The 22,208-nt window shown below is 37.7% G+C and overlaps 1 protein-coding gene across 1 annotated transcript in view; it reads left to right on the top strand.

Annotated features, from left to right (window-relative positions):
* The first annotated feature begins 3,891 nt into the window (after nucleotides 1-3,891).
* Nucleotides 3,892-22,208, top strand: part of LOC149086973 (uncharacterized) — a 132,933-nt gene continuing 114,616 nt past the window's right edge. Inside the window, exons 1-2 of the mRNA XM_089231189.1 lie at nucleotides 3,892-4,357; nucleotides 14,308-14,389. Coding sequence (XP_089087315.1) covers nucleotides 4,282-4,357; nucleotides 14,308-14,389 — 158 coding nt within the window. The 5' untranslated portion in view covers nucleotides 3,892-4,281. The remainder of the gene's footprint in view (nucleotides 4,358-14,307; nucleotides 14,390-22,208) is intronic.

Below are 22,208 nucleotides of genomic sequence, written 5' to 3'. Positions count from 1 at the left end.
TTAAACAATTTTTTCTTTTATTCGGAGTGTTAGTGCCCTCTATGGGCTAAAAAAAACAAAAAAAAACAAATTAAATGTACTGAAGGTAATTTCGACGTTCTGGGCAAAAATTCTGGATTTTTCATAAATTTTAGCTGTTCACATATTTTGCTTAATTTCTGAATGCTTCATTCAATAAAAATATTATGTACATAGTGGTTGATATGTATTTACAGTTATCGTGTGAATTCCAATATTCGATTAATCGGGGAAAAGTTTTAGACATTATCACATTAAGCATTGTCTATATGGGAGAAATTTTGGTTCTGGAGGATTTATCAGTATAAGAGAGGTATCAGAGAGATTAAATCCGTTAGCCGCTTAAGCGGGGCCGACTGTATGTAAATATGTAAGCTGAGTATTCATACTTCAGCTAAGTATGAAGCCCCAGAACATTTTGTCCGGGACCCATGATGGTGAGATGGCAATACATACATACTCTCCCACAAGAAGGAAGCTCACTGAACAGCCCAGGGTAGGTGCGGACCCATGGGAGGGGATGTTTCGGGAAGAGTGATTTTTATGTAATTTTGTTCGATCTTGTATTTCACAGACCTATTTTCCCCTATAATTCGTCACGTGGAAGGAATGATCACCCGAATTTGTACCGTTAATATAATATTGGAATTTTTTTGAATTTCAATATAAACTGTCCATCCCTGTCAGCAGCAGCCCTCTCTTCCCGACATCTCTCTGAATAACATTGTATATAAGTTGAAATTGAAATGGGGATGGTATTTTTTCGGCCTGAAATATACTGAGAAATTTAATTTTCTGGATGATATGCTGAAACTGATATTTAGAAAGAAAAGTGATTTGTCTTCTCCGGGAATCGAACCCGTGTCTATCTAATACACTAGAGACGCACTTTTCAATTCTTTATAACACGCATTAGTAGCGTGAAGCGCTGAGTGGAGTCAGCAGCCTCTCTTAACTACAGCAATTTTCACCCTCCGGTCATTGTTTCGGATGCGGTTTTACCAGGGCTGTAACTAGAATTTTCGTATGTGGGAGGGTAATGGAGAGCAAACATATTTTGACGTTCCTAACATTGTAAAATTCTACGATTTTATAACGGTGTTCCCACGTTAAATTGCATAAATTAAATTATATTAATTATAATTAAATTAATGTATATACAGTAGGCTATATATGTATATATATATATATATGTACTATTCCACTCCCAAAATCTCTAACTTATGTTATTAAAATTGCGTTTATTTCAAGATGAATTACTGTGTATTTTAAAAGAGCTTGATACAAGTACAGTGTATAGAACCCCCCACCCTTTTTTCACGGTCACGCCTCTTTTACTCTTTTTTTGTGTGTTCCTTTGGTGACTACAAAAGAGGGCTTTCACAGCATTTAAAACATGGTAATGATTATTTTTTTCCTTTAGTACGTTTCTATTAAATAACCGTTTGATTCGTTTATTATGAAAATGTCACCATCTTGAATGAATTGCATTCATCAAGAGGACGTAAGACTTGAGAGAGGCTCAAAGTAACAGTGAAAATAGAAAAAAAAAACCAGTTATTTTGTTTGAGTGACGCACAACATGACTGGGTGGTCCTAATGCAGATAAACACAAACTTCACCTAATCCCGTGGATTTATACAAGCGTTTTTTGTTTTTTGAGTACTCTATGCCCATAATGGAATGTTGTAGTGGGAGGGGAAAGCCAAACCAAATAGATAAGGGCTAACATAACACGTGTAGAAGGAAGGATAAGAGCGAACTTGAACGAAAATGTTTCTTTTTTGCAGGTGTACCACAAAAACCCACGAAGGAGAATGTGAAATTTTCCACGTGAGAAAAGCCTTTCATTCACAAACATGACTGCCATTCTTATAAGAAAATTCTAGAAAGGCACTAATCCTTTAAAACCACCCAATGAACAACAAACACTTCCTGTCAACATTCCTCTTTTCTTCTTCAAGTGTAGTAAAGAGCCCTACCCGTAGTAAAGTTCGTCTCTTCTAGGATTTAGCTAATAAGGTGTGCCCGTTGGCAAAACTGTAGTCAATAAGAAGTTCTTTATAACACGTAAGAATAAATCTTGATATACGTAATATACGAGTATTTTTGCTTTAAAACAAAAAAATTTCAACTAATATAATTGGGACTAAAACTTGACGTAAGGCCGGGATTATACTATAAAAGTCTGATAAAAGATCTTTTACAAAACTTGAAAAAAAAAAAAGTTGCAATCCTATTGGTTGGGTACGGTTACATTCGAATGTAACTGTAAAATGTACAATTCATGCATGGTCAACCCATGGCCTGCGGGGCAGCACCGTCTTAACGCATGGGCCCACCCGGGCACGGCCCGGGGGCTTCAAGAGAAGAGGGGCCTCACAAAACTGGAATCAGGTTGAATTTTTTTAGAATTTACAAGATAGGGCCTCAGAAAAACCACTTGGCCCGGGGGCCCATGATGCTCTTAAGACAGCACTGCTGCGGGGCAGATGTGGCCCTCGGAGTTATCTGATGTCGCCCGCAACCTCAAACATAATTTTGTGAAAATGAACTAAGCTGTACATTACCAGATCATTTAGCTGACCCGCGATGCAGTTCCACATTGCTTGAGTGACCCCCGGCTTATTCCCAAATCACTCATGTGACCTTTCGGCACAGTTCCAGAGCACTCAACTGTCACGCGGTACATTTTCAGATAACTTAAACGATCCGAGTCAGATGTGGTCATATTAAGCGGAGTGGACTGTATCTATTTTCTAAAACCGTGGTTTCTTCACATACGGTTTAGGCCGGGATTACACTATAAAAGTTTTAGAAAAGTCCATTTACAAAGTTTGAAACCAATATGCGCATTGGTTACGTTCGAGCGAATGTAACCAATAGGCTTATTGATAATTTTTTTCAAGTTTTGTAAAATATATTTTAGTCAACTTTTATAGTCTAATCCTAGCCTTATTTGAATAATAAAAAATTCTCAGGATGAAATTACACTCTAAGTTCAATAAAAGTTCTTTTATAAAACTTTTTGAAAAATGTAACCAATAAGAGAGAGAGAGGTGTAGGATACATTCGAGAGAATATAACCAACTGGCTTATTGGTTGTTTTTTCAAGTTTTGAAAAGATATTTTATCAAACTTTTATAGTAGAATCCCGGCTTTAAGCCGAGATTACACTATAAAAGTTTTACAAAAGTTCATTAATAAAACTTGAAAAATGCATCCAATAAGTGTATCAGTTACATTCCAGCAAATGCAACCAATAATCTTATAAGTTGCATTTGTAAAGTTTTATAAAATAGTTTTTATAGAACTTTTGTAGTGTAATTCCAGCGTTAGGCCGGTATTACACTATAAAAGTTTGATAAAATTATTTTTATAAAACTTGAAAAATGTAACCAATAAGCACATCTGTTACATTCGAGCGAACTTAACTGATCCGCCTATTGATTACATTTTTCAGATTTTATAAACAAATTTTTATCAAACTTATATAGTGTAATCCCGGCCTTATAGGCCAGAATCACACCATAAAAGTTTTATAAAAGTTCATTTATAAAACTTGATGAACTAATTGGTTGTTTTTCAACCAATAAGTCGAATGTAACAGATACGCTTATCGGTAGCATTTTTATGTTATATGAAAGAACTTTTATCAAACTTTTTTTTTTTAGTGTAATACCGGCCTAAAAAATAGTAAACAAAAATAGACATTTGGCGATGGTTTGGCGCGGTATTATCCAAAACACTTGTGAACTATTCCACCCCGTTCGTATTCAACAGTAACCCCTCGATTCCCATCTAAAAGAAGAAGGGGGATGGGGGAGATAGAGAAAAAGTTCGCGGCGCCAAGTGTTTTTTGCTCTGTTTGGCCAGTTGGAGCCGTGGCTCTTGTGGTGCAAAGAAGGGAGGAATTTACACGCTCCTCTGTGGAAGGCCATCACCGAGGAAAACAAGTGTTTTTTTATCGGTACAATAACAGGTTCTTGGTCCGTCCGTAACTTCTCTTTGCTTGCAGTGAGTGCGAAATGGATGAGGAACCTTCTTTCTTGACTTGAACAACCGATTCGGGATCTTTTTTGTTTTTACGTGTTATCCTTTCTCGTCGTCATCATCATCCTTGTGTGTGTGCGCGTTCATTAATATTATGTTATAAGCTCTTCGTGTTGTGTTTGTTTTATTGGATAACTATTGCGATTTTTACCCTGGATAACTTCGGCTCCGTTCATCATCTATGTGATCCGTCTGGTGATCTTCGGAAATATGCGGCCCGGGATGGGCTGGCTGCTTGGCTTACTGGCCTGGGCTGTTGTCTCTATTGGGCTCGCTCGTCCTGAGGGTAAATATAATAATGCTTTTCTTTTGTTTTCCTGAAATTTGTGAAGTTGTGATCGACAGTAAATCCACACCCCCCCTCTTATGGACACCCCTTGGTTAAGGCCAAATGATAATTTTCCCTTGCATAATAAAAGTATGCATTTTCAAACCCCTGATTAACGGTCACCCCCTTCTTTTACGGGTGAATTTTTTGTCCCGTCGGTGACCGCAAAAGAGGGATTTTACTGTATTATGGTTCAAACCCCATAAAATGTATTGAATGTTTTTTTTTCCCTACAAATACAGATGTGAATTGGTGCCGTTAGCATATTTTCAAACAATTGAAACAATAACACAACAATTTTATTTATTTATTCACTCACTACAGACAACAGCCCAATTACAGTGATGAAAGACGAAGGGAAAGAAACGTATACAAACACACACAGATACAAACGATGAAAAAATAAAGGATAAACTAAATATATATATACACACATAAACACTTACATTCTAGTACAGTAAAACCTCTCTTTTGCGGACACCGGTGGGACAAAAAAAAAAATCGTCCGTAACAGAGGGGTAACAGTTAATGAGTGGTTTGAAATACATACTTTTATTATACAAGGAAAAATTAGTATTTGATCCCAAAAGAGGGGGTGACCGCATCTCAGGGGCGTCCAACTGTATAAGCATACTAAAAATCATTATTGTAATTGTTGACGATGCACGGTAAATCAAAATCATTCTTGAGTATTTTGATTGAAAAAAACTGCAAAGCTTTTGACGTTGAGCCCAGGGCCGTCATAAGAGCATCACGGGCCCCCGGACCAAGTGATTTTTCTGAGGCCCTACCTGGTAAATTCTAGAAAATTTCAACCATATCTCATTTTTGTGAGGCCCTCGTCTCTTGAGGCCCCCCGGGCCCATGCGTTAAGACGGCACTGGTTGAGCCTCTAGTGCAGGGATTCATGGATCGCAACCCAAACTTGGGTCACTGGGACTTCCGAGATGGGTCATTTAGACTTTAGATCAACTAACAGCCAGAGGATTTCTTGAGCTGTGGGTCCCGATTCAAACTCGATTCGTAGTGCTTCCGGGACGGGTCGCGCAAATACATTTACAGCTAAGGATTATTGAGTCATGGGTCACAACCTAGACTTGATTCGCAGGGGGCTTCCTAGATGAGTCGTTCAAACTCGCTTACAGTCCTGTTAGAAATGCACTTATTGCATCACGGGTTTTACTAGTTGCGAAAAATGAACAGTTCCATGGGGTCGCAAAGCTGATCTTATTGTTGGTTTTGGGGTGGTGGCTGAAAAATGTAAAGAACCCCTGCTTTAGTGCATCACATTGAAATATTGATCTATGGATTTCAGTTGACAAGCAAACATTATAAATATGAAATTTTTTTTCTGAAATAAGTAAAGCGTAAAAATCGATTTTGGATACGTTCCATTATTGAGGCATTGAATGCACAATGACGACTCCCAAACAACACTGCAGTATTTCCATAGTTGGCCTGAAAAAAATAGTTGTAAAGGAGGACGATAGTTTAAGTATTACGGAAGAAAAATGACTTACGAATAATAAAACCAACATTTCTAGATGCTTTGACAGTAATATTTTCAATATGTTTATTGAAGTTAAAGGAACTGTTGAATGTGTGTGTGTGTGTGTGTGATTCCCAAATCCTTCATATATTGCACACTTTCTAAAGGCTGATTGTCACTATAGCTATGTGAAAATAAGGAGTAAGTTTTCTGCTATAGGCAGTGCCGTCTTAACGCATGGGATCACAAACTGAGCAGTTTCTCGGCATCTTCTCTGCAAGGCGAAAAACTTTACTATCATCGTCAAACGTTAATAATTAGAACACTTAGAATCTATGAGATCGGGTAAATCAAAAATTAGAGTGGATTTTTATAATTGGCTAAAATAGTTAATTTACGGTAAAATATACAGTTGGCCTCGGTTTTAACTTTTATCTATAAACAGATAAAGTCTTGCTTAGAAAAGTTGAATATTTTTTTGCCTTGCAGCTTTCGAAAAATGACCAACAACGAATCACCTCTTTCGAGACAAAAAAAAAATTGTAGTTATATACTCGTATTTTGTACAGAAAAATGACACATTAATTTCTAAACTATCAAAATAATTGAGAAAAGACGTCGATATGATGTTTTTTTCGCCATGTACATACAGTGTATTTGTAAACATACACCCGATCATGAGTTTACCTTGGAAATTTCGTGCCAGTGCTTTGAATCAGCTTTACTAACGTTACCCGTCGCATTCAAAGTTTGTACATATACTGTAATGCAATACAAACAAAATAGTAATTAAAGGGACATGCGGTAAGGGGAACATTCATCAAAACCAGTGGCCTTTCTATTCTAATAATTCTTTCAGATCTGAGCATACAATTTTTGGAATTTTCAAAATGTTTTTGCATTTCTGACGCTCAAAAAAATCAATTAAAATATAAATGTCAGCAAATATTTAATTTTTATTTATTTACTAGTTTTTTGTGAAGAAATTATATGTATATATATAGTCCACAATATTTTCTCCCTACTGAGTAAGTAATTTATTCTGTAATTTTCTCTGTTAAATAGCTACAATGGAAATTCTTTTACCTTCAGTAATTATCGAGACGGGTTTAGTTGAAAATGCAGAAGTGCGACAAAAACTTATTACCGTATTCCCTCATAATTAGCCAGCAATGTCGGGAAGCAGTGAAAGAGACCAGCATTCCGACGATACCCTTATTTTCTGGCATGCCGGAAAATTCGAGTCACGTATACTGCAAAGTTATTGAATATCTTTATTCTAAAAATCCATTGAATTGACTGTGATCCTTATTAAACTTCCCGTTCCCGGCATGCCGGGAACGGACCAGACCCCCCCCCCCCCAACATTCAAAAAAGTGGTTTCCCCCGAATTTTGCGGCATTCTGACTAATGCGGGGGAACACGTTAGGCCATATATGACTGATATTAATTATGAAGTTGATTCGAGCCCAAACAAACATTTAAAAAAATCTTTTCGTGCTTTTTGTGGTTGATTTCATTTGTAACATAAAAAAAAAAGTAGCACTATTCCCAGAATATAGTAGTGCACTCGAACCCCGATTTAACGCTACCAGAACTCTGGCATTGTATCGGGGCCGGACGTTATCCCAGACGTTAGGTAGCAGTGGCGGCTAAAAACGTAGTATGGCGCATAAACTTTGTGTATTTTCTAAATTGCAGTTTGAGAGCAGCACAAAATATTTGGAATTTGTAGCAGCATATGTGACAAGCATGAAAGAGGGTCACGATGCCCTGAAAAATTCAAAGAATCACGTTCGACCTTTTTCTCTGGGTAAAATTTTTTTTTGGCGCCTAAAAAATTTTTCTGGCGTCTAGATTTTTTTTTTTACGATTTTTCCAGCCCTGCGTTATATCGAATCACGGTTTCACACGTGTTAGGCCTAGAAATGGAGGATTTATTCACTGAAAAATGTGTCTGGTGCGACATTGGGGCACATGCTATAACGGGGTTCGATGGTATCGTCTTGTCCAGAAAGTATACGCCAGTGTTTAATCAGGCCAGGACTTCGGTCATCCTGATGGGCGAAGAAAGTTTCTCGATAAAAACACGACGTGTGAAGCTTGAGAGGACAGTCCTTGGGTTCGAAATAGACTTCAGTCGTATTAGTCATTGCACGCATGTCACATTTCTTTTATTTTCCTCCTCTTATTATCATCATTGATAAAATAGACCTAGACATTTCGTTCACAAAGACTGAGGACCGTTCTCACTCACTCGTAGGAATTCATTGATAGCAACTTCAAGTGCAAAGTTCATCTGTGATCTTTTCTTATCGCAACTTGCGCGTGACGTTATCAAAAAGTTCGGGGTCGAGCACAGGGATGGAGAAAGAAAAGAATTTTTTTATACAGGAAATATATTTCGTAGGGTGAAATTACATTATGATGATAAAAGAGAAAATAATATAAAAAGTCATAGGGACCTATAACCTATTTTATGAGTAGACACACATTGCCTAGCCCAAAATATAAAAGTCGCAACATGTGTTATGCAACCATCCGGGGGGCGGGGAAATATGATTTGGGTTTCTTTCTCTGTTGTTCTGGACTAGGGTCAGCAACAAAACCAATTCTGCTGAGTATTTTAATGTAATGGATGATCATATTTACCACCTCCCACTGCAAAGGTGGATATTTTATTCTCTCTCAAGACAATGAGATGTTCCAGAATGACGATAATGCCAGAATTAGGGATTAACTTTCCCCGGGTTTTTCTCGATCCCGGATATTTTAATGGCTTTTGTTGGACTAAGTTATAAATTTTCTATGTGTGAACCCTTAGTAACCCAACAAGTTCAAATATCATAGTCCAGTTTCTCTCATGCACATTAGAGAGTATTCTTATCAACACTAGTAACAGCTGCTTTCATCTTGTGTTTCAGCTCACATCAGTAAAAGTGGATAGAAAGTGAAGGAGCAAAAACTCTGTCATTGATGTAGAGATCGAGAAATTTAGAGGAATAATGTTCGTGCTAATGAGTGGTCAATCGTAGGCGGTAGTTCAGTCGGTAAGATACTCGCCTAAAGTACCAAAGGATGTTTAGAGGTGTCGCGAGTTCGATACCCGGCGTCCTCGTCAGAAAAAAAAAAACTTTCCTGACACGGGTACAACAAAAAACGGCGACATGACCACACAAAAATTTGCTACCGCAGGGAGTCCCCCCATTTTTACGAAAATGATCCATAATTTTATGAAAAATAAGTAATTTTGTGGAAAGCGATACAATCTGGTTGATTTCACAACAATAAAAAAAAAAAAAAAAAGAGAGAAATTGCAAAAGAAATGAAATTGTAAATTTATTGTTTCGCTAGTTGTGCTTTGTGAAGGGTCCGTGTATTATATTCATAATTTGCTGAAGGTCTGGAAAACGGACCCAAATTTCTTCTTCACGGTAATGTATCCTGTAATGCGGGGCACCGTCTTTGACGAAAATAACGTCAGCATTGCTTCATTGTCCCACCAAAATGAATCGTGTATTTATTTAGTGGATACGGCGTTGGATTCGTTGAACTGCCTAATCATTTTTTGGGTAATTCCTTCGTGCTGTCCATGAAACACAAGATTACAGCAGCTGTGGCGAGTTTTGCGGATTATTTCTCCAACGTGTTAGGGCAAATGCTGAATTATCGCATTGAAACACAGAATAACAGTAGTTGTTGCTAGTTCTGCTGGTTATTCTTCATTGTGTTAGGAAACACTGAATGAATGCCGCTGTGGTGGTCGAGTGGTCATAGTAACGGATTCGCATCACGGAGGAAAACGGGTTCGTACCTCACCGTCGCCACAGTGGTGGTCGGCTGAAGTTGGCTTTCTGTGCTTTCTAACTTCGAGGTGCGAATGCGGGCCGATCTCCCAGTTAAAAAGTCTTTCCGCAGACAGCAACGGGCTTACAACGGTACAACTATTCAAGCATTACACTTCATTCATAGTTTGAAAAACTGATGGCAGATCGCAGCACACTATACAAGCACCACACAGAAACGAACTTCACGATAGGTTCACAATACATATACTCAAATATTTTAGCTTGCCCCAGATCTTCTTCGACCACCACTAATATATATCTCTTCATTGAGACAGAGCAGCGGGCCATGATCTGGTTAGGAGAAAACACTGAATTATCGTATATCGTACCGCTGTTACTAAGAGTGAATTAGAACATTTATAATTTCTTGCTAATAACTAATGCTACATGCTCGAAACTCTCATGATTTTCACTAATATGCAATATAAATATTCCTATTGAATATTTAAAATGTCTATATTTGTACACCCCTCTTTACTCCTAATTTAATGCTAAATGCCTACGTAGGCTTTTAGCTGAGTAATATGAAACAGAAGAGAAGGTACGCAAAGTAAGCCAATGGCCAAAGTTTTTAATCTTTTTTTCTTTAACCGTGAGAAGCCACTGCTTCCTTTCAGATCACGATCCACACTCTATAGGTTCTTTGACATATAATTTTCTATAGAAGCCAACCCCCCCCCCCCCCCCCCGCCATATTATGAACTCTCTCGCTCTTCTATTTCAATCTTAGTGCGTTACATCGAGATGCCGTTTCGGACGTCTCGGTGGCAAGGAAGGATAGTAATAGTAGTGGTTGTAGTAACATACGCAATTTCTTGTCTCTTTTCTTCTTTCTTTTTCATCCCTTCAATCTTATTACCTGCCATAGATGCATTTATATGCGTTTGAAGATACGGAGGAGGGAAAGAGGGTGTATATAGGATATATCATATAGAGCCGAGAAATTTTGATGGAAAGTGCAGGCTGACGCCTTCTTCGGACCACGCCTTCTGAGTCTTCTATTACGGCGGGGCGTTGCCGACAAGTCTGGTCTGAAAATTATTTCTTTCTGTGATTGAGAATTTACTAGCGCCCCCCTGGGGATGTGAACAAAATTTATAAAATGCGTCTACGTGTGCGAGTCCGAGGATATATTTTTTTCCCCTTGTGTTGTTTTTTCCACCGCCATATATATATATGTGAACAACAACTTGCATTTTTTTGCTCCTCGATTTTTAAAGGAATTGCTTTTCTTATTTCTAAAACAAACACGAGCAAAAAATTAAAATTTTCAAAATAATATTTTATACTTTTTAAATCAATATTTAAACATCGCTATAACGATATTTTTCGTCAAGAAATTGAGGATAGCTAATGCATACATGCTCAGCCAATGGACCATGGGCCAAAGGTGGCTCTCGGAGTCATCTGATAAGGCCCGCCACCTGAAACCTAATTTTGTAAAAATGAACTAACTCGGTTCGCTAGGTTTCTAAATGAGCTATCCGCGGTGCAGTTCAACATCACTTGAGTTACCCGGGACACATATTCCAGATCGCTTAAGTGAACTATGGCACATTTCCAATTAATAAATAAGTTTATTATTTATTAATTGTAAACACACAATTATTTATTTAATTACTTGAGCAATTCGTGGCACACTTACAGATCGCTCAAGTGGCCACGGCACGTTCTCAAACCAGTGTGGAATGGTCCACACTCTCCCAAAGGTTGAGCAAGCACTACACAAGAATATATAGTGCGGTAAACTTTTCAGTCAAAAAGTTCAGTGATTTTTGATTCTCTTTTTTCGTGAGAAAGTCATTCACATTTTGCAAGCAGACAAATGAATCTGCTAAATTCTATTGCTAAGTGCTGGATTATGTTGCTAAACGCCAAACTCTATTGCTAAGTGCTGGATTATGTTGCTAAACGCCAAACTCTATTGCTAAATGCTAAACACTATTGCTAAATGCTAAATCCTAAACCCCATTGCTGAATGCTTAATTCTATTACTAAAAATGCTATCTACTAAATGCTATTTTTAAATTTCTCTCATTCCCAAAAACTGACTTAAAGGAAGAAAACTTCGAGTTAAGTGAAAATTTTAACACTAAAATACTGAAAAAGTTCTGCGGCTGAGTAAAAACTTTGACTTAAACAGATATTCCAGATATCGGAGTTCGAGTTATTGCGAATTGACTATATATTCCCGTAATTTTCACCGTCCCAACTTATCTTTAAAATGTCCCGTTTCCCCCCTCCCTTATATTCACTACAAGGCTCAGGTGAATCTTGAAAAAGAGAATTATTTTCATGATTTCTAAATTATGTTACGATGATTATGATAATTAATTAATTACAGCCAAATAAATATATTCATCTCGCATATTTATTAGACGTGTACTCTTTTTTTTTTTTTTTTTTTTGGTGAATCAAATTTTGACTGGTAGTACCCATAGAAGAAGATTAAAGATTTTTCAGCGATAGGTGGCAACTTTACTTGCCTTTGACAATTTTTTTTTGTCGATATCTCGTATTTTCATGAAAGGCATATTGTCTGCCTAGGTATTTATCGTGTTGTGCGTATTGGTACTTTTCTACCGGAACCCCTTGGCGGGCCGCATTTGGTCCGCGGACCGGAGGTTGTGCCAATCCTCCCCTCCTCCCCGGTTATCGACTCTCCCACTTCGGACATTCGCCTAGCTCTTCGGATTGATATGTTACTTTTGGTTTTGTAATTTATATGAGAGCTCTTTGGAACCCCTCTTCCCAATCATCCAACATCTCAATTTTTCTTTTTCCTGAGATGACGGGTGTCGACGAAAATGTCCTCCTATGAAAAATGTCTTCCCAGAACCACGTCCAATAAAAAAAAAGAATAATTGTGACTGACTCTTGAAAGAGAGGGGGAAAAAAATAATGTTGTAATCCTATACCCCCGATGGATATTCCAGCGAGAGGAAAGAATCTAGATTTTCTTCATGGATATTGGGTTTCGGCTTCCTGTCGGATACTTCATCTCATGTCTTCGGGAACAGAGATAAGAGATAGCAAGTCCTGTCGATTAGGGAGCATGTTTTCTTCTGGGACCCGTAGTTGATCCGTCACCACCCACCTTGTAATTCGACTTTATTCTGGACTTGATAATGCCCAATCTCTCTGTCTCCTGTGTAAGAAAAAACTGTCCACGTGGATTACTTCATCCTGTTTACTAATTTATACTCGTATGTAAGTGAAGTATGAAGTTTCATTTCTGAACCTATTTACGTATACTACAACACCCCAATAACTGAACAGTTGCCGATGGAACCGAATATTGAATGATTGATTTTATTTACATGCATTGGTTACAAACCATTGGAACCGAATATTGTGAGATTGGAAGGCTTTGTAGAGAGCTGACATATGTGTTAAGAAAATTAAAAATAGTATGAGAAGGTTCAATGTTTTCAAGTGTTGTTTATTTTATTAAACCTTACAGCGGCGATCCCGAGATATCTCGTCAAACTTGATCTGCTTTATTTCGGTCACCCCGAAATATCGCAAACGCTTTTATTAAACGTGTTCTTAACACGCTTTTATTTCCTATGCGACAGTTATAATGCAGATCACGAAAATATTAAAAACCGCTTAAAGGGTTAAAGAACCTTCTAAGGGTTCCGTGGAATCAAAAGCTGTAAATTTTTTACAATTTTATTACAATACAAATAGCTGTATTAGAGGAATATTGCTGTTTGTTTGGATTCCGTTGAACATTCATGTGACCATCAAGGGTTCCGTCTGACTAAAACACCGCGAACCGGTCAAAATTGGGTAGTATAAACATTTCTAAACACGACTTGAAAGAATATCGTTACAGATAAGATTTATCGTTATATCGAGTATCGTTGTAGCGAGTTTTCACCATATCATTAAATTCTAATCTAATTGGGGAATGTGGAAATGGTGCATGGTTGCTATTTGGCCGTTTTTTCTTCCACGTATAACTATCAAATGATTATCGAAGCAATCCTTTATATACAGGGTCATTCCCCCCCCCCCCACCACATCCTAGGAGCCCGGTCCCTAGGCTGGAATCTTCCGTGGGCCTCAAAATCAGACTTTTTACATGCCATTCTATAGTGAATTTATAGCATTAAAAAAGAAAGAAAAATGATGATAATTGTCCCTTGCCCCAGGGCTAGAGCCTTGTCAGCTCTCACCCTTGCATGGACCATGTACAGGGTTCCTAGTGACCTGGAAAGTCAGGGGAAATAAAAAATTGTCAGGAAAAATCTGAAATATTTGGCAAAAGTGAAGGGAACATGCATATACTTGATAAAACTCAAGGAAAAATTCTGTGAAGGGAGAAAAACAAACTTGAAAGCATTCAGGTGGTTAAGATTTTTCGAATTATATTTGTTTTTTCTGTTGGTCAGGGAAGCGTTCAAGCAGATTTAGTTAGGAACCCCTTGATACACATATCTTTTCGTAATGGAGAGCTTGGGATATATTTTGATCAGTGGTAGGGGTTTCCTATCCTACCATATTTGTTAGTGTTATTGTACGAGTACATATGCACACATTTAATGTTTTTCAATTACTTTCAGGCCTGCTTTCTTGTTCTTGGCCCAACCCATGCAAAAATGGCGCTTCTTGCGTATCCAATCCGAGAGGAGAGTCTTATTGCAAGTGAGTACCGTTATCATGTTTTATTATGGCTTTCTTTTTCTTTCCCAGTGCTCTCGTATATTTAGTCTAATGCGATATCTTTTCTCTACTGACCTGATTTGGTCACGATCATTATTATAATACACCTTCCGTCACAAATTATACGGTTGCGGTTCGTTAGCTGCTGTTGTCGTCGCGAATAATAACAATGATAAAATTAATGTTGTGAACGAAAAATGATAACAATAATAAAAAAAATTGACTCATCCGGTGACAAGCTAGCCATAATAGAGCTTGTCAGCGCTGTTGGATTTGTTTATGATCATATGTGGGTTTTTTTTTGTTGTTAATTTTCCGTGTTTCTTCCTTGTCCTGTTATTTCTTGTGATTGTAAATCAACAAGGAGCTGTTGGTGAAATTGTTTGCAGAGAAGTGGTTTTTGGCTTTCCTTGTATGTTTAACATACTGTAGTTTTGGAGTTAGTCCATCCAGGTTTCACCCAACAAAGATGCAAATGGTGAACGTTTGCTTTTCAGGCTTTCGTAGTTCCCAAAGTTGTGTCTTCACAATTCGAGTGGTTATTCCGTAAGCCTTTGGTAGAGAAGCCCAGATATTGCCCAGACTTAGTGGTTACCGAATCAAGCTACTGAATGCCCGAAATAGAGACTTTATATGAATCGTTATTATCAATTAAATGTTAATATCAATTTAATGTAAATGTTAATATCAATTTAATGTAAATGTTAATATCAATTTAATGTAAATGTTAATATCAATTTAATGTAAATGTTAATATCAATTTAATGTAAATGTTAATATCAATTATTAACTAAAGTGGTCTCTATATCAGTGTTCTTCAACATTTTCATAGCTGGGGACGTGGGACATGCCCATATCCAAGACCGTAGCGAGGGCGAGGTCCAAATCTATTGTTGTATCACTTCCCCCCCCCCCCCGAAATGAAAAATGAAAGTGGTCCTCCCCTGAACGAAATTGCCCAGTTTTGACGAATTCTTAAAGTAGCCCATCATTCAAGTCGGGCCCTGTTTAGTACATATGCAAAATTGCTGACGATCGGCCCAAAATTTTAGATTTGTATAGAGAACACACGCACACACAGAAAATCAATTTCATATATATATATATATATATATATAGAATATTGGATGATTGGAAATCTCTCAAGTTTTCTAATTTCATTTCCTCGTCGTCTCGTTTTTCTTTGAAAAAAAAAAATCCAATATGCATCGATCTCGTCTTTTAGCAGTTGCTGAAAAGCGTTGAAGGAAGAAAAAAAATAGTAATAATGCAAAACTCTCAAAGAACGTACGTTAATTTCGTAATCCTAACGAATTTAGTGATATTTTTCCCCTTATGCTTGAGAAACAGAGAGATGACAATCACTTGATGACCTTGACCAATCTCATTCAATTATTGCTCAATAGATGAAGACCGCCATCACGTTAGAGAGAAAGTATTGTACCAATCCCTGATGATAATCCCTTGAAAGAAGATGTAACGTGATAAATCCAATGAGGAAGAAAAAAAATCCCGATTTTTCTCTCTTTCCTTTGAAAAGAAATTCTTTTCTGTCCGTAATTATCGGATTTATTCCCTTTAAAAAGTCCTTATTAATATTTTCCTCATGATTATTTAACTGGATATTTTCTCCACGTTTCATTTGCAGTCTTTTTATTGTGCGCTATTTTATTTCAAATTCACTTCCTTGAAGAGAACGTGAGAAAATTTTTAGTTTCAAAATCGAAAAAAAGTTGTTTGTCTCACTTTACATCTTCTTCCTTCCTCTTGATACTGTATTGCACTTGATACGATTATTATGATTGTTCTGTTTACTCTTGATACGGACACAATTTTTCTATCATATTTTTATATATAGAGATGGGGGGAAAAATAAGTCATTATTAAAGGGACAATGATCTGTTACGACGACGACAAACTTCGTTGCTTCCAACTTTACCGTTTGTTTTCGGATTTTAGTGAAGAAATGAAGGAAAAATAAAATTAAAGAGACCAGAGAGAGGGAGCAATATAATGTATAACCGCTATTCTCTCACGTCTCTAGTAGATTTAAAAGGGTGCCTATAAAGCGCCCTCGTGCATGGCGAAGCGGGAAATAGCTTACGTTGTTGGCTTTTCAACGGCTCTTCTGAACCGTGTCCACCATGACTCAATGGCTCGTGACGATTTGACACTAATTCCCAAAAGAGACTGGGACTCAATTCATTTGCAGGTTATGTGATACCATCTATGGACGTGTGCGTTTGTATACATATACGTATAACCCGTCAGTATCCATTATTAGAGCTTAAATGGCATCTACTGACAAAATTGTAGTTGAGGGGGGTATTTAGGCTGAATGATGATGGTAAAAAAAAAAATAAGAATATGAAAACGACAAACATATATATTGATATTGCGCGTTATCAGGACCTTTAATACGCTTGGAATAACCAGGTATATGTGAAATTATAAGGCGTTGGTCATGTGAATAGCATAAACCAATAGAGAAGTATAATCTTCATTTTACCTTGGAATGAATTGAAGTATATTTTTTCCTTTTCTATTTCGATTCTTTGCTTTTGTATCCATTTAGAGCTTACGCATAGGCTATTTTTGAAAGATTTTTCGAATGGGCAAGGACCCAATAATTTTGAGACATTAAATTTAATTAAAATATATTCACCAACGAATCAAATTTTTTTTACCCTTTTCATGAACTCTTTCTATTCATATAAAGCCTGCTTTGACACCCACCCCGCATCATGAGCTTCACGAAGATAGGGCTGAAAAGGCTCTAACTAAATGATTTCGTTCAATAAAAACAAGTGTGTGTGTGTGTGTGTAGTGGTTCATTCTTGTAACAGTTGACGTAATGTTCGATTTAGCGCGAAAAATCATTGTAATTATCATATATCAATTAAGCGGAGAACTTTAATATTATGTCTATGGGAGAAATTTGGTGCCGGAGGATTTTATCCGTTTAAGCGAGGTATCTGCGTTTATCTAATTAAGTTGTTGCCGACTGTACATATCAGTAAAAAAACTATGTTTCCATGTAACAGAAACTACTGTAGAAATAAACTGAAATATCACAGGATTCGTAAGAAGTACCGTAATGCATATATTGCAAGTTCAGAATGTCATAATGCCATATGAGAATTACAACAAAATCGAATAATAATAAATAAATAAATAAATAAATATATATATACGTCTCCATGCATAGTATTTCTGTATGAATATACAGAATGTAAATTGTGTATGCGCAGCACTGGTAATTCCTTGATCCCCCTCTTGAAATTCCAATTCAGATCAAACTTCCATCACTATGTGTGTGTCAGGGGAAAAACGATATTGAGTTAAAAAAAAAAAGATAACAGCCGAGAGATAAGCAGGGATCAGAAAACCAAAACCTATATAGAACTTTTCTGGTTGCTGGGTTGAGGAGGTTACTCCATTCAACTGGTACCTACTGTGTATCTATTATATGTATATGGTGAGTCACTTTAAAAAATCTACAGCAGGAGAGAGGCCATCACAGGGATGGTAAGTAAGCATGGAGACGAATTTTTTTTTTCAAACTGTGGTGCATTATTATTCCTCCCTCTTGCCTGCAAAGCTCTTTTTGTATTTCATGGCCACCAAACCAGCCACTCACTATATAGGGATTTCAGCATTCTCCAGTATATCTCTTCCCCCTCCCAAAACTTTCAGTAGATCCAATGCCCCTTACATTTGTTCCACCCTCCACGTTTTCACTTATAACCACCCCTGCTGATATTTTTTTCTTACTTCATACGCCTAGGAGGGGAAGAAAGACCCGAGATACTATTTTCTTGCGGTCCTCATCCCTACCTTCGTTTCTTTTTTACTTTGATATTTCGCGTAACACTCACTATCTCCCCCCTACCCCCTCTCCTGCCAAATCACCTTCGTCGAGACTATTCTTTGGGATGGACTTGGCCTGCTAGACGACGTAGAAAAAGACGGGGGCAAGCATTCGTACCTTATGTGAACAATGGTCCCCATTAGTGGGGGCTGCCTACCTTTTTTTTCTTCCTTTACCTTCTAGGGATCACCAGCACATTGAAATATAGGCGATTTCAGACCGTCTTTATTACTTACCCTAGGGGCTGTAAATACAGTCGAATCTCGTTTTGACGAATACCGTTATAGCGAAAATCTCGTTTTAGCGAACACTTTTCTAATCCCCTAGATAAGTTTACATAGGAACAATGCTAAAACCTGGAGTTCCTTTATAACGAAATTTCGTTATAACGAAGTGATTTCTCCGGTCTCTTGGAGTTCGTTATAACGGGATTCCATGCTCTCTGCATTCGATTGTACATTATATTGAGGATAGGAGAGCACGGGGCCACTTAATTAGGTGATCTGTAACAGTATAGCAACACAGGTTACTTAAATGATCTGGAACAGCACCGCAGGTCACTCAAGTGGTCTGTAAATGTGTCGCCAAACATGATTTTACCACCTTAACACTGCGAAATCGATGATTTCATTTCGGTATTTTTGTAATTTCCAAGAATTTTTCACCCGGGGTGGTTGCTCCCTTTGCCCCCCCCCCCTCTAATTTTAGCCCTGTGTCATGGTGATCCTGCTTGAGGTTGATATGGATCTGTAGATGTGCCACGAGTCACTTCACTGATCTGTAGATGTGCCGCGGGTCTCTTAAGTATTTTGGAACTGTACCGCTGGTCACTCAAGTAGTTTGGTAGAAATTCCGCAGAGAAATATGGACGAGGCGCACGTGTATCAGTAGATATTCCGTAGGTTACTCAAGTTATCTAGAAATGCGCTGCGGCGATCTGTATGTCGTGGATCGCTTAAGGGACTGTGCCGCGGTGATTTGTAAATCTGCCGCGGGTAACTTGAGTGATCTGGGAATGTGCCGCAGGACACTTATGAGATGTGGAAGTGCACCGCTGGTCACTTGAATGATTTGGAAATGTGACGCTTAGTTCGGTTTTACAAAATAGGTTTGAGGTCGCGGATCAACATCCGAGGGCAACATTATACGTACAATATTCGCGCGGGATGTCGTCCTATTGTACGGTATATTCAGCGGTTCTCAACCGGTGCTCCGCGGAGCCCTTGGGGCTCCTTGTGCACTCTCCACGGGCTCCGCGGCCGCTCAAGGAAAATAAAAAGAAAACTGTAATAGATTTTTTTTTTACTTAAAAGGGCTCCGCGAGTCAAAAAAGGTTGAGAACCGCTGGTATATTGTATAGTTCGATTCAGTCTATCTGTGGAAAATCTTGTCCTGTTCGAGCTTTATTTATATATATACAGTCCCCAGACTATGGTTTTTTTTTCTTCTTGGATTTGACCGTTTCAGCTCTGGTTATGGGGGTGTTAAAGTAGCCGTGGTGAAACTTCTAATCTTCCCCCGAGTGTACCCCAAGTGATATACGTGTTTGTAAAAGGAGCCATGATAAAAAAAAAAGATTTTTTTTTTCTTCCTCCCCGTCGTGATAAGGCACAAAACCATCCCTTATTTCTTCATGAAGTTTGTCCTCAGAAACTCCTCATAACTTATTTACTACTCAGGACGATTGATATTCAGAACTCATGTAGATAAAAGTCAAGGAAGACTGAAAGTAATTCTTCACAAATCGATAAAAGATAAGCTTATTCGCGTACATATATACTCGATAAAAATTATCTGACAATTTTGCGTCCGATCCTTCTTTATATCATTCAGATAGAGCTTTGTACGAGCCAGTTCATATTGAATGCTTGAATCTCACTCTGATCTTTTAACATTGAGAGAGAGATCAATATATTTTACTTCGGCATTTTGTTTCCACTCATCGTGCATTCATCGATTGTCTTTAAAATGAAAATTGACGCTGTTTTTAGTTATAAAGACCAAATTCGATGATTCGATTCCCCTCTAATCTATGATCACAGCTGTGCCACAAGAGCCAGTCGATTATGTTATCGCTTATTCTGTGGAGATTATGTTATCAGGTGAGAAGGGCAGGGCTGGATATTTTTAAAGGAATTAATGGAGCAATAAAAGACTATAGAAAATCGTCAGTTCAACTATAAAACTTTTATATGCAAATCTTATGGAGAGTATCGGATCGAGATAAATGATGCCTATCATTTCGTATGATACGAAATCGCAGTTAAACTCTGCTGTCGCGATAGGTGTTGCGACTAGGAAGAGGGAGCAATGGGTTCAACTGCCCCGCTCGGCAAAATCAAGGTGGCGGCAAATTTTACTTGGACGCATAGAACACCGTTATAAAATAATCTGATTTTGAATTAGTGGGGAGGTCAGCAGAACTATAAAAATCCTAGTTACGCCCCTGAGAACGTCAATAACGTTTTAAATGTGATTGAAGCGTTGATTTTTTTTAACGTGATGAACCCTTTCAACATTTTCTCTTTCTTTTTGTGGTATTCTTTCAAGGAATTCTCAGAATTTGATCTTGACATGTTGAAGAAATGTTGGTCAGCTTATTCTACGGCTATCGATAAAAAAGAGGATAGGGGTTTTTAATGCTCAGTTGCCGATCGTTGTCCAGTCCTTTAGCTCCTTTATAGACAGCATTGACAGTGTTCCAGGTGCCATAGATCCATCCTCGTCGATTTGTTTTTATGTTCTACTTTCAATATCTAGAGCGGTGTTTTCCAAAGTGGATGATATCGCCTTCTGGTGGGCGATGATATGATCCAGGGAAGCGATAGAAGCTACGAGTATAACATAGAATCCTATGGGTTCGTTTGAGTCGGGGGGCGATGAGAGAAAAAAAATTTCTAAAGAAGGGGGCGAGAAGGAACAAAAAGTAATTAAACTTTTATAGTGTAATCCTGGAAAAAGGCATAATTTTCGGAGGCTTTCGTTTCAAAAGAAAAGGCTTCTTCTTTTCATGAAGTATCTTCCTGACTGGATGAAGTTCTTCACAACGAGGTCCATTACCTTGTCACAAATATGTTTCTCTCGGCACTTTTTTTTTTACGAACTCGAAAATGTTGTCATCAGCACCCCAATCACATTATGGAAGTCCGTTTTTTCCTTCGAGCGCGAATTGAGAGAGAGAGAGAAGCGCCCTCAACAGTCAACAGGTTCTTCCACAGCAGAAGTTTGAGCGCATGCGCAAGAACATACCGTGGGAAGTTTTTTTGCGGGTTCGGGCTTTTGCTCCTCCTCCTCCTACTACTTGTTTGTGATCCGTGGTTGCAATATTTGGCTGTTTAGTCTTTTTCTCGATCCCATCGCGTGTGCGTTGCACATTCAACAATTGTAAATAATGATGTGATATTCAACATTTTAAATGCATATTTCTGTTAATTTTCAAGGGACAACAATTTCCTCAAGCAACGGTAAAACGTGGAACATCATTCAAAATCCCCCCCTTTTTTTTTCAAATTCAAATTCCGAGTTAGATATGCGGCACTGTTTAGGAGTTTTAAAATTATTTTTCTCTCATGAGATATTTAATTTTAGTTTCATGTAAAGGTATTCTAATATTTGAAAGAGAGAGAAAATATATATTGAAATACGGTACTTGCAGTTACGGCAAAGTATTGAGAAAGCAATGCATTCTTCATCGTGAAAACCGTATGAATTCAGATGTGGTGAAACAAACATTTTTGAGGCCCACTTTGCTAAAAAATATTTCTCGGTTTTTCGAAGTATTGTAGTTGAAAAACCCTGAATCGAACTCCAAATTTTTTAAAAAATGAATAAAACACTGCATCAGAGATGGGAAATTAATTTACGTTTAAACCCTTATTCTATCACATGCTATGAAGAAGTAGATAGAATAAGAAGAAAATGACAATAAAT

This window comes from Pholcus phalangioides, unplaced genomic scaffold (genome assembly GCF_987345545.1).
Source record: "Pholcus phalangioides strain wild (caught in Gottingen) unplaced genomic scaffold, Ppha-v1.0 ptg000004l_1, whole genome shotgun sequence".
Taxonomy (NCBI): domain Eukaryota; kingdom Metazoa; phylum Arthropoda; class Arachnida; order Araneae; family Pholcidae; genus Pholcus; species Pholcus phalangioides.
The sequence above is the reverse complement of the archived record's forward strand: the minus strand, read 5'-3'. Positions and strand labels throughout refer to the sequence as shown.